Source organism: Protobothrops mucrosquamatus, unplaced genomic scaffold (genome assembly GCF_001527695.2).
Source record: "Protobothrops mucrosquamatus isolate PMUCROS unplaced genomic scaffold, P.Mucros_1.0 scaffold_201, whole genome shotgun sequence".
Classification (NCBI taxonomy): domain Eukaryota; kingdom Metazoa; phylum Chordata; class Lepidosauria; order Squamata; family Viperidae; genus Protobothrops; species Protobothrops mucrosquamatus.
Genome location: NW_015386277.1, coordinates 706485 through 719733, shown reverse-complemented (window position 1 = coordinate 719733; position 13249 = coordinate 706485). Strand labels below are relative to the sequence as shown.

Genomic DNA, 13249 nt, shown 5'->3' with positions numbered 1-13249 from the left:
ATGAAATATAAACATTCAAAATAATGATCTTTCCATAACCAAAGGCATTTTTTCAATGAATCTCAGAACTTAAAAAATTTAACCTTACCTTCTTCTCTGCACTTCTCTCTCCATAGAAGATTGTCTTCTGCCAGAATTCTCCAGTATCGACATGTTTGTGCTGCCTGCAGCAAGTCCTTGGGATCCAGGAAAGAAAGCACATATAGAGCCAGCTACAAAAATTTTAAAAAAAGTGGAAGTTGAAACTCATTGAAATAATTAGGTAATTTACTATGCCTTATATATTCACTTATATAATCAAGAAAGAGTGATTATAACAAACAACATGCATAATACCTATATCTTGCCGACTTCTCCAAAATCCCAAGAAACATCCTTGAATTTGAGAGGTTTCTACAAATACTATCTACTACTACTATTGATGTGGAGTCCTTGGTACTCTCTGTTTGCTTGCGGATGTTTCATTACCTTGCTGGGTAACATCATCAATATGAGTGTGTATGGGGTTTGCGCCTGGATTAATATTCAGTAGCTTGCCCTACCAGTTTTGGTGAGAATGTGGTTTTGTCATTGGTAGTTCTTTGATTAGAGTATTGTTTTCTGCTTGATTGTTTCTCTGATGGAAATTCCAACTTATCTGGTGTTATCTGTTGTAGGGGATATGTTCTGATCTTTTGTTTCCTTCTTAGTTTTTGTATTGTCTTGTTTGAGTATGGTTTATTTCTATGTGTGTACTTATGGCTGATTTGTCTGAATGCTAAGCTTTCAGGAATTCTCTAGTGTTTTTGGATTTAGATTGATCTAGGACACTCACGAACCAGCTTGCTCATGAGCCAAATTATAGCCAGTAGCCTATAAACCAGGAGATCCGCATTAGACACAAACCAGCTAGATAATCTTGGGCTCAGTTAGAATTCTTTGCAGTCTTAGCAGCAGTATTAAACACCACAGGAATTACCATAGAGATCCAAGAAAACATAAGGCAAACAATCATACCACAGATCAGAAGAATTCTGAAGCAGAGCCAATTCAAAGCAGAGGATAGAGCAACCCTCAAAAACCTGAAGAAGGACCAAACCATCACCAAACATTCCAGAAAACAAAGGCCAACTATGATTATCATGGACAGAATGCATACAAAAATCCAAAGAATTACTGAAAGACAAAGAAACCTACATCTCAGTAAATACCAACCCAACACTACACAACCCAATTAAGAGAAGCCTCAACAACCTAACCAAGAAAAGTCAAATAAAAAAAGAACAGTGGTGGATGAAAAGCAGTGGACTCATCCTGCCACTCTTCTATGGACATCCAAAAATACACAAGCTGACATATTTCTTTGTCTAATTATATTATTACGAGGGATCCCAACATACAACATTGCCAAAGAACTTACAAACAAGTTTGGATATCTTATATTGGGAAGTGATAGTTTCAACTCTCCATTATAGTGCCTCCAGAAAATCAAAGAGCTAAAAGTAGACGCTCATGAAATTATAGTTTCAACATCATAGCATTTATATGTCCATAGATCCAGAACTAATGGCAGCAGCACTATACAACATGCACAACCTAACCAAATACACTAAGATCAAAATACCTAGAAATCATGGATCTCATAAAAATCTGCCCAACTACCTACTTTCATTTTGATAAAGAAATATATTAACAAATCAGAGGAACACCCATTGGATCGCACATTCAGGACTCATAACAGAGATTATAATTCAGTGTCTCAAAACTATAGCAATTCCACACATATAGCCAAAACTGTGGAACTGATATATAAACGCCACCTTCATCATAATAAAAAGAAACAACTAGAGAAGATACACAATCAACATCTTCAAAGTAATAAATTTAACAAGGGAAGAGGAAAATATCAGGACACTAGCATTCCTGGATATCTTCATCAGCAGAGGAAACAATGGCAAATTAGAAATGTAATTCTATTGAAAAATAACCCACACTAACCAAGTGCTCCATTACTAAGCAACAATCTATCCTCATACAAGACGATCTGTATAAGAATGCTACACTGCAGCAGCACAGAACACCAGAAAAAGGAAACCTATACGATATCTTCCAACAAAATGGATACCCCTACAACTTTATCAAAAAGTACCTGACCACTCAAACTGCTATAATCCAACTAACACAAGCTATAAAAAGGATAACACTACCATACATCAAAAACATCTCAGAAACAACCAACAGACAATTATTAACGACACATCACCGTAGCACAAAAACCAAATAAACCCCTCCAAAATATCTTAAGTAAATGACCTAGGAGCCTAAGAAGACAAAACAGGAGCCATTTATAATATATAGTTATACGTACTAGTGCTATAGTTTAAGGAGTGTAAAAGCCACCAAGTGGCACAGAGAGGTAGAAAACTAGCAGAGTATCCATGAATACCAACTAGCTGTCAGAAGACATATGAAAACTCCTTAATCTCACAACACATAGTTACATTCAACCATAGCTTCAATTGGGAAACTGTGAGCATCCAAGGTAAATTCAAAAATGCTAAGGAATTCCTGGAAGACTGGGATTCAGACAAAGCAGCTATCAACAGACACACAGAAATAAACCATATTTACTCTCCATTAAAGAGACAGTGAGAAAGCGAAAAAGGAAATCAAAAGACCAGAACACATCCTCTTCAGCAGCCAACATCCAGATAAGCAGAGATTAGTACCTGGTAAACACTTATGCAGAGAACAATACCCTAATCAAGAAACTACCAAGGGGTAAAAAAACCCCACATATCCACCAAAACTGGTAGGGGAAGCTACTGAATATTAATTAGGGAGCAAATCCATACTCATTCACACTGATGATGTTACCCAGGAGGGTAATGAAACTTCTGCAACCAACCATGCTCAGAAAGCACCAAGAACTCCACAGTTCAACCCTGAACTACATACAGTCTCCTCTATTGGTACTACTGATGTATTTCAAATCACAAGGTTATGGTAAAAATAAAATAGTAGAACAGACTATAATTTCTGAGAATCGTAAGTGGAATTTCTATATAAACACTAAGAAGAGTTGAAGACCTAATTTAAAGCAATGGATTTGATAAGAATGGTTTCTGAGGAAAACAGGTTTGTAGCATAACTGCACAATATAACCTGTGATTCTAATTATTTTGCTGAAAAAAAATGACAAGTTCATTTATGAGGTGATTCTGAGTTGGGAAACTCTCTAACAATATTATATTGACCTTATTTGTTTAATGAAGCATTATATATTTTGGTCTGCTTGATTTAATCAAAAATATTTATAGTTCTGCACTTAAATTTTCTTCAGTTCTTAATTTGGTCGTTTATGCTGTGTAAAATGTGCATATTGTCCTCAATGTCCTTAATAGCATTTGAGATATTTTAATAGGCTAAACACCTAATTCAAAGCAATTATATAAAGAAAAAAATGAGAACATGATTGGAAAGAAACAGCTCATAAGTGAAAAAATATAAAAGAAAAAAACTAATATATTTTGCACTCAAATAGTAAAAATGGAAAACAAAAATCATTCTGAGAATTAGATCAAATTATAAGCAGTGGTGGGATTCAGCCAGTTCAGCAGAACTGGTAGCTAAATTTTTGTTGCCCAGGCCCAGAATGGACTTTGGGAAGCGGCATCCACAGAGAGAACCAGTTATTCATATATTTGAATCCCACCACTGATTATAAGGTAGTAGTTCTAAATCTACTTTATTGTGGTAGTTCTAAAATAAAATTGTAAAGTCTAAGACTCAAAACGCTTCCACTGTAAGGGATAAATATAAGTGCAAGGAGAGTAACTTAGAACAAATTCAAAATATTTCTGAACTAATCATAATCCTGTCTTCTCAACTGCAGGCAGGTTTAGAAAATCAGTCTTAGGGGCCATTAGAAATTACATTTTGGATATAAAATTACAAAATGGATCCAAAATGAAAGGCAAGGTTTTTTTTAGAGAATAAGGGGAATACTGGGAATATAATCTACTCAATTTTAGCAAAGTTTTTGATAATACCTCATCTGAGCCAAAGGCAGAGAAAGATATATGATATATGATATGATATAGCAATAGTAATAGCACTTAGACTTATATACCACTTCATAGTGCTTTACAGCCCTCTCTAAGCGGTGTACAGAGTCAGCATATTGCCCCCAAACATCTGGGTCCTCATTTTATCAACCTTGGAAGGCTGGAAGGCTGAGTCAACCTTGAGCTGGTGAGACTTGAACTGCCAAATTGCTGGCAGTCAGCAGAAGTAGCCTGCAGTACTGCCTTCTAACCACTGCGCCACCATGGCTCTTTATGAGCACCTGAAGGCAGCTCCAAAGCACCTGAAGGACAAGAAGTATTTGTATTTCTATTGAAGACAGTTGGAAGAAAAATACCCTTGTAGAATCTAAGCAGAGAATATGGGATTGACATTCAGATAGACAGAAAACAGTACAGGTAGTCCTTAATGTATGACTGGTAGCTAAGCAACTGAAGTTGCAACAGACATCTTGAGGGCTAATGACCCAAATTTAAGTTCTAATGGCTGCTCCCTATACTCCACACCCCCGCAGGAACAGGATTGTATTTTGGGTGCTTGGCTATTGGCACACATTTACAGCGCTCCCTGGTCATGTGACTACAATTATAATGGGGGTTTTTTTGATCGAGGACTACCTGTACTTCGGTAAGATTCTGTATACCTCACATAGAAAGCTCTTTTCCAAAGCCCAAATAGATTGTTTCCTAACAGAGTGGGGAGGCAGGGAATGCTAGGGTCCCCTCTCCTAAGGAGGTCCATCTAGTGGCACCCATGAAGAAGGGTCTTCTCTGTAGTGGCTCTCTCCCTGTGGAATATCTGCAGAAATGTCATGGCCCCCTCAGAGGCTGGTTCGCAGGAGGAGGACGACGAGTTGGAGCTGGGACCGTCTGACAGGGAAGGCGCACCGGGGCAGAGGACAATGCTGTCCCAAGCCCCTCAGGCATTGGGGGAGGTGGTTGACCAGACGGAGATCTGCCTGCCTGCCTGCACAGATACAGGGGAGAATTGGCTAATGACCAGCAGTGGTGCTGATAGGCAGCCAACCTCCTCTGATCAGGAACAGCTGCTTGCTCCACTCGATCCAAGGGCAAGGAGAGTGGAGCATAGGCAAGCCCAGAGAAGGGCTGCAAGGCTACTCAGGAGGAGGTCACCCCACCCCTCCTCACAAGGAACACCTGGAGGGAAGTAATTTAAGGAGAAGCCATGGGGAGTTAGTCTTTGCCAGGAACAATTATTTGCTTTGGCTTACACCCCGGTTTTTACTTGTCCTGTTGCTGTTTGCCTTGCCTTGCTTGGGAGATTGCTCTTCGTATTTTGATTTGGACAAAATGTGCCTACTCTGTGGACTTTCTTGGTACTATAGGGGCTTTTGTTTGGGGGACTGAAGGTAGTTGCCTTCAGGGTAGTGTGAGGGTGGAGCCTTACCGGTGGTTGGAGGGCCACTAGCTGAAACTTTAAGAGAAATAAAGAACTCTTTAGAGGCCTGCCTTGCACTGACCACCTGGGTCATAACAAGAAATAAGATTGGTCCCCACTTTGACACTCTTTTGCATGGCCCTGAAGACATGGTTCTGCCAACGGACCTGGTCATCCCAAATTTTCTTGATAAACTCTTAAAAATGGGGAAATTTATTTGAGAAGATCTTAGGTGTGATCACTGATAATAAGCTGAACATGAGACAGTTCCTAGAAAGGCCATATAGTTCTGGGATGCAAACATGTATACGATTAAGAAGTATGAAGTTCTTATTCCTCTCTACTCTGTTCTGTTAAGACCACAACTGGAGTACTATGTACAATACTGAGATATGGACAGGTTATGGTTAGGGGTGGGTGATAGGCTAAAGGAACTTATGTTCAGTTTGTAGAAAGAAGCGATGGGAAACATGGTACCGTATCAGTGTTCAGGTACATAAAACAGTGTCATAGAGAAGACTCTCATGAACTATATCCACAACTACAAAAACTATGACCAGACATCATGGGTACAGGATGTAGTTAACAAGATTTTCTTTAAACATGATGAAAACTTCTTGTTAGTAAGATTTGCACACAAAACAAGTTATCTATAGAAGTTTCTATCTCTGAAGTTTTTAAAGCAGTTGCAAAGCCACCGCTACAGATCTGAAGAATCAAATTTTCCTGCACACTGCATAAAGGTTGGATTATAAAATCATTGTGATCTCTACTCATAGTTTGATTTTATGAATATTAAAAGGTATTTTGAACCACCTTTAGGACAAATTAGGATTATGGGATTTACAAATTTCTATTACCATTCTAGAAACCATAGAATGGTGTCCTAATAAGTATTCTGCCAATTCAATTAACCAGAAAGGAATAAAGATCACTGACAGGCCTTGAATGGGTGCTTTATAGCCTGTAAAGCACTTCTAGCTGTCGTAAAATGACAGCCAGCCAGCCAGCCCCATGGTCACATGGCTATATTTCAGGTGGTTGGTAACTGGCTCCCCTTTACAACCCATAGCAATATGGTCATAATTTGCAACATTTTTTGTTGATTTCCAGAAAAAAATGCCCATTCGGAAGAATGTGTTAAAACTTATGACTGTGGTATTCACTTAGTGACTGCAGATTCACTTAATGATCACTGCAAAAATTATAAAATCAAGTTTGGTTACATGGGTGCCTCGACTTACAACAGTAACACCTTATGACCATAGATGTCCTTCCAAACCCTTTACCTGCCATAGGACTCGCCTGTAAATTATTCTGTGTAATGACTCAAAAATGCTTTTTCATGAGGCAACTGGACTTTGTTTTTCTTTTGCTTCTCATCCAAAAAGCTTCTTCAGCTCTGACTGGATGGTGGGGAATGGAAGGATTTATACTCCTTGCAACAGCTGGTCATTTGCATTCTTTTAGAAAGTTGTTGATGCCACCTGGAGGTTTATCTGTGTCATCGGGGTCACCTGAGTAGTGCAAATGGATGTGGAGTCTTCTTGGAACTGTTGAAAGGACTGTGTTGTAGACTGAAGATAGATGTCATATCCCTCCCCCTCTGTTGAGAGAGAACTGTTCAATTTTGACATATATGGCCCCTTTGACCCCTTTCAAACCAGCAGTCCTCCCTGTACAAAATGTGGACTTTGCTGTCTTCGAAAGAGTGGCCTTTGTCTTTTAAATACAGATGGACTGCTGAATCTTGTCCTGATGGGTTTGTTCTCCTATGTTGTGTCATGCATTTATGAAGTGGTTGTTTTGTTTCCCCAATGTACAGATCTGCACATGGCTCACTGCATTGTACTGCATATACCACGTTGCTTAATTTGTGTCGAGGTGTTTTATCCTTAGGGTGGACAAGCTTCTGCCTTAGTGTATTCTTGGGTTTGAAGTGTACACATACATTGTGTTGGCTGAAGATCCTTCTGAGCTTTTCTGATAATCCTGCAACGTACGGAATGACCACATTGTTTCATTTATTGTTTTCTTCTTTCTCTGTTGTGGAGGAGCTCCTGCTGGGTCTTTTTGGGATTTGATGAAGGCCCACTTGGGATAGCCACAAGTTCTGAGAGCTTCCTTGATGTGTTTTAGTTCTTTTTCTTTTCCATCTTTGCTGTTAGGCAGGCCTTCAGCTCAATGGTGTAGGGTTCTGATAACTCCCATTTTGTGGTCCAGTGGCTGGTGGAAATCAAATGTAAATATTGATCTGTGGGGGGAGGAGGGGTTCTGTAAACTTCAGTGTTAAGGCTTCTGTCTTCCTTAATGTATACTGCACAGTCCAGAAAGGCTAGACTATTTTCCTAAACATCTTCACATATAAATTTGATGTATCTATCCAACCACATTGATATGTTTGGTGAATGTTTCCAATTCCTGTGTTTTGATCTTGAGCCAAATATTGTCCACAGTGAATGGTGGAATTCCTGTGAAGGAGTTTAGGGCTTTGGTTTCTATCTCTTCCATGTAGAGATTGGCAAAATGGGGGGCAGAGGTGAACCCATGGTGCAGCCATGTTTTTGTCTGTAAAATTTAAAATTCACTTTATTCTTCCGTTCCCCACCATCCAGTCAGCGTTGAAGCAGCTTTTTGGATGAGAAGCAAAACGTCTTCTAAGAAAAACAAGAAAGTTCAGTTGCCTCGTGAAAAAGCATCTTTGGAACAACTATGACCTGGATGATTGACAATCTCCATAGACTTTCTGTGCAATGGATTAATTTGTTGCATCTTCATGTATCTGTTTATGTGATACATGATGGTCGAGGACTACCTGTATACAAGGGATCCCCAATCCCTGGGCTGCGGCCCACTACTGGGCGTGGCCTATTCACAACCAGGCTGCACGAGCAGCAGATTGATGTGCACACAGCTCATAATGCATGAGTGGCAGGCCGGCACACATGCACAGATGTGCGCAGTTGAACTTGCACAAATTGAGCTGCATGTTCGTGTACCTGCCACTCGTACAAGTTAAGCTATGTGCACGCATGCGCACTGGCCCACTGGGCCCAGGTCCCCTCTTCCTCCCCTCCATCAGGCAGCCAAAGCCACAAAGGTTGGGGACTGTTGGTGTATACAAAATTTGGCAAATTTTAATGAACACATTTAACAATATATTATCCTATTCTGATGGATGCATTTTTAAAATGTATTAGCCAGTTTTGAACAGCCACATTCAACCTATCAGGATAGATATTGTTTGGTTGGCTGTATTTTTTAATCATTTCCATCACCTATATCAAATTTCAGGAAATTGAACATTCTAAGCATATTTGAGGTTAAACTTATGTTTTGTTGCAGTGTGCATGGGGAAAGGAAGGCGCAGAGAGTGCAGGTATTATGGTGCTAAAAGATGATAACTTTGGCCTAAAGGAAAATAATTCAGATTGCTACATTCCATTTTGCTTCCCAACTTTACTGATATTCCCAGCAATATCTTCTTTTTTGTGGTTCAGTTTGAGGAATGCTTACTTAACCAATATTCTGATTCAAACTTAATTATGGGATGGACATTGTCATGTCTCACATTATGAAGATCAAGTTGAGCACAGAAGGAGATATTAATAATTCCCAAATATGTCTTCCATGGACTTTGGCAAAGTGATAGTTTTCACATGAGAAAGGCATTTGACAAAATAATCTTACACTCAAAATTATACAGAATACTGATGACATTTTTTCAGCTAATTTCACAAATTGGCAAAAAACCCAATTAATTGAAACATAAAGGTAATGGAAAGCATTCTTTGTAAAAATGGTCAACTAAAAAAAGTAATTAAAACCTACTTGTCCACTTAAACTTTCCTTTCTAATTAATACTTAGCACATGTATTCCCTGTGACAACTTTACTGATATTCTTCAAAGACACGGTAGACACCCTTCTATGAGAAAGGATTTTAGATAAACTGAATGTTTAATTTTTAGGCAAAAGATTTGAAAAAATAATACCAGGGTCTTATATTTAAGCAAAAATATTTTTACTATAGAGAAACTCAATCTGGCAAGAATGATTTATATGTTTCTGGGGATTTACCAACTTTAGCTGTGGATTGGGTGGCACTTCCCCAATCAGAGCTAGCTCACAATATGTGTTTCTTTTGTGCTCAAGAAGCAGTTGACCTCTTTGGTTAGGAAGGTCTTTGTACATATTCAACTGATGGGCCAACTTGGGAGGCCCTACTCATGATCACTCATGCCTCAGTCCATTCCCACTAAAATCACTACAATATGTTCAACATGAGACTATCCTTGAAAAGCACTCAGAAAGTACAACTGTTACAGTATGGGTTGGTGCCAGCTGCAGCATGGTACCTTCCTGTAACACTATTAGAGGTCATCCTTGACTAATAATTATTTCTTTAGCAACCGTTTATAGTTACAATGGCACTGAAAAAAATGACTAATTGGTCCTCACGACTTACAACCGTTGCAGCATCCCCATGGTCGCATGATCAAAGTTCAGGCTCTTGGCAAGTGGCATATATTTACAATGGTTGCAGCATCCCAGAGTCATTTGCAACCTTCCCAGCCGGTGTCTCATGAGCAAAGTCAAGGGGGAAGTCAGATTTGCTTAATAACTGCATGATTCACTTAACAACTTTGCAAAAGAGTCGTAAAATCTCACTTAGCAACTGAAATTCTGGTCCCAAATATGGTTGTAAATTGAGGACTATCTGTATACAAGTTGTATTAGTTACCAGTAGGTTTGAGAATTCAATTCAAGGTGCTAATTATTATCTAACATGTCCTTCATGATATAGAAGCAGGACTGGTTGTATCCTATTATGTCTGCCCATTTGGTAAGATCCAATAAACTCAGCATGTTTTGGGTCTCATATATTAAACAGAGTCACCTCATGAAGGTGTTGTCTCTCTCATTGTATATGCCTTCTGGAACATTTCCCTCAACATCTGCACAAACCCAATGTTATCTGCCTTCAAGAAAGTGCTGAAGACCAGGCTCTTTCTGCAGGCAGTAAGGTAAGGCATAAAGAGTAGTACCCTTTAATATGGGTGAATATTTTGTAATTGCATGCCCCTCCCAGTTTTAACTGTTCTACTGATTTAAACTTTGTGAATTAATCAGAATGATGTGTGAATAGGTGGCCACAAAAACTGAATAAATGAATGAATAAGACTTGTCTATGTTTAAGATTGAAATAAAGATTTATAAGTTTGAATAAATAGGTTGTCTACTTAATTCAAGGAGAATCCTAACAAACTCTACAAGAGATTATGTCATATATAATGAAACTAGTCCCTCCAGGAAAGATAATATCCAACCTTCGGGAAGCTAAATGCTAACAAGATAGAAAATATTTAACCTAAATTATTTTAAATTAGTTATAAAGCTTCAAGAAAATTACAAATAAAAAATGATCGTAACAAAGCAGCCTGGGACATACAGTAAGTTAGTCAATGAAATATAGTCATTGGTCTTGCAAGCATTTATTTAAGCTAAGAACTACATTATTAAATCATAGCAGTATTCACCTTCCAAACTTTTTTAACACCAATTAGCAGTGTTATGCTGAAAATATTGAGGACTATAATTAGTAGGAAATGCTTAAGGGTGGCAAATGATAGATTATATAGTCAAACAGTACCCAGAGCCCAATATTAAATAAGAATCCTCACCTCTTTGGGCAGCAAGGAAATGAAATCTCGTTGAAACTGGGGTTCAATCACTTGCATCATATGCTTCACTTGGGTAGGTTCACAACTATCAATCAGTTCATCTAAGGCAAGCAACTTCTCCGGTCCACTCCAGCTCTGAGAGATACAAAACTGTATTTACTTTCATACTATTGTTTCACTAAACTGTAGTTAGAAAAGCTTTGTAATATTTGGAAATTGTTATAATAAACTCTTGAAGTAAAAAAAATCTTATTTTATTTAATCATTTAAATTCATCAGGCTATCTCCAGTTGACTTAGGATGGTGTATAATTAATGAACAAAAACCAGCAAGAAATATTAAATCAATAGGCATCCTAGAGTGAAATACTCTGCTAACCAATCCCACAAAACAAAACAGGGGCCATTAATTGTGACAAATATCAACCCCAGGTTGAGACTAGAGCCAGATTTTCAAGGCTTTCTGGAACCGTACCACCGGTGGTACTTTGGCAACTGGCCAGTGATATGCGACAAGTATAGCGGGGGATGGGAATGAGCTGAAGTGGCGGCAGCACCGCACAAGCCTGAAGGAGAGACAGCTGGAACTACAGGGCTGTCGGAGATGGGCAAAGCCCAGGATCGCTGCATGCAGCTACAGCTGATCAACACTTCTGCAGGGCTATAGGGGCTGGGGAAAGCCCAGGATCGCCGCGCGCTTCTGCAGGGTTGCAGAGGCGAGACAGAAGCCCCAGAATCAGCGCTTCTGGTGCACACGGAAGAGAAAAGGAGGGGAGGAGAGAGGAGAGGCTATAAAAGGTTTTGGCGGGAGAGGAAAAGAAAAAAAGACAACGGGAGAAAGAGAAGGGGACTGCAAAAGAGAGATGGAGAAGTGCAGCCTTGAGAGGAATCAGCTGAGGGTGCACGGAAGAGAAAAGGGGGAGGGGAGAGAGGAGAGGCTTATAAAAGAAGGGGAGAGAAGAGGATATAAAAGAAGGGGGGAGAGAAGAGAGGATATAAGAAGAGGGAAGAGGATATAAAAGGAGGGGAGAGAAAATATATAAAAGAAGGGAAAGAGGATATAAAAGGGGAGAGAAGAGAGGATATAAAAGAAGGAGGGGGAGAAAAGAGAGGATACAAAAGAGGGAGGAGAGAAGAGAGGATATAAAAGGAGTGAATCTGGTTTCCCCATTGACTTTGCTTGTCAGAAGGTTGCAAAAGGGGATCACATGATCCTGGGACACTGTGACCATCATAAATATGAATCAGTTGCCAAGCATCCAAATGTAGATTGACCCTGGGGATGCTGCAACGGTCATAAGTATGAAAAACGGTCATGTCACTTTTTTCACTGCCATTGTAACTTTGAACAGTCACTAAGCGAACTATTGTAAGTTGAGAACTACCTGTACTTTATCACTTTCCCCCCCCTTTTTAGTCACATTTTTGACATCTTGCTAGGCGACTGGTGGTACTCGAATATTGCCATATCTTAAATGTGGTACAATCTGTGAAAAGGTTGAAAAGCCCTGCTCCAAAGCACCTGAAGGCAGGACAAGAAGCAATGGATGGAAATTTATCAAAGAGAAATCCAATCTAAAACTAAGGAGCAATTTCCCTGACAGTGAAAACAATTAATCAATGAACTGGCTTGCCTCCAAAAGTTGACAAAGATTGGACAGCCATTTGTTCGAAATGGTATAGTGTCTCCTGCTTGAGCAGGGGGTTGAACTAGAAGAACTCCAAAGTCCCTTCCAACTTTTTATTCTGTTCTATTATCAATTCCTGAAATTAGCAATGAAAAATGCCACATATTCAGTCTTTAAAATGTATTTCCTTAAACATGAGTCCAACGATGACCCTTGACGTGATGACCCCAACGATGACCCTTGACCCCATGACCCCAACGATGACCCCATGACCCCAACGATGACCCCATGACCCCAACGATGCCCTTGACGTGATGACCCGGTGTCTGGAGGCCGTGAGGGTCTGGATGGGGAGGAACAGACTCAGGCTCAACCCGTCCAAGACCGAGTGGCTGTGGTTACCGGCGTCTCGGCATAGTCAGCTGAGTCCATCGCTGACTATAGGGGGTGAAACTTTGGCCCCCTCGGAGAGGGTG

At 39.6% G+C, this 13249-nt stretch overlaps 1 protein-coding gene across 2 annotated transcripts in view; it reads right to left on the bottom strand.

Annotated features, from left to right (window-relative positions):
• FBXW7 (F-box and WD repeat domain containing 7) overlaps positions 1-13249 on the bottom strand; it is a 52639-nt gene that overhangs the window by 12466 nt on the left and 26924 nt on the right. For both annotated transcript variants that reach the window (XM_015825711.1, XM_015825705.2), the window contains exons 4-5: positions 11147-11281; positions 89-212 (exon numbers count right to left, since the gene is read on the bottom strand). In XM_015825711.1, the coding sequence (XP_015681197.1) occupies positions 89-212; positions 11147-11281 (259 nt within the window). The remainder of the gene's footprint in view (positions 1-88; positions 213-11146; positions 11282-13249) is intronic.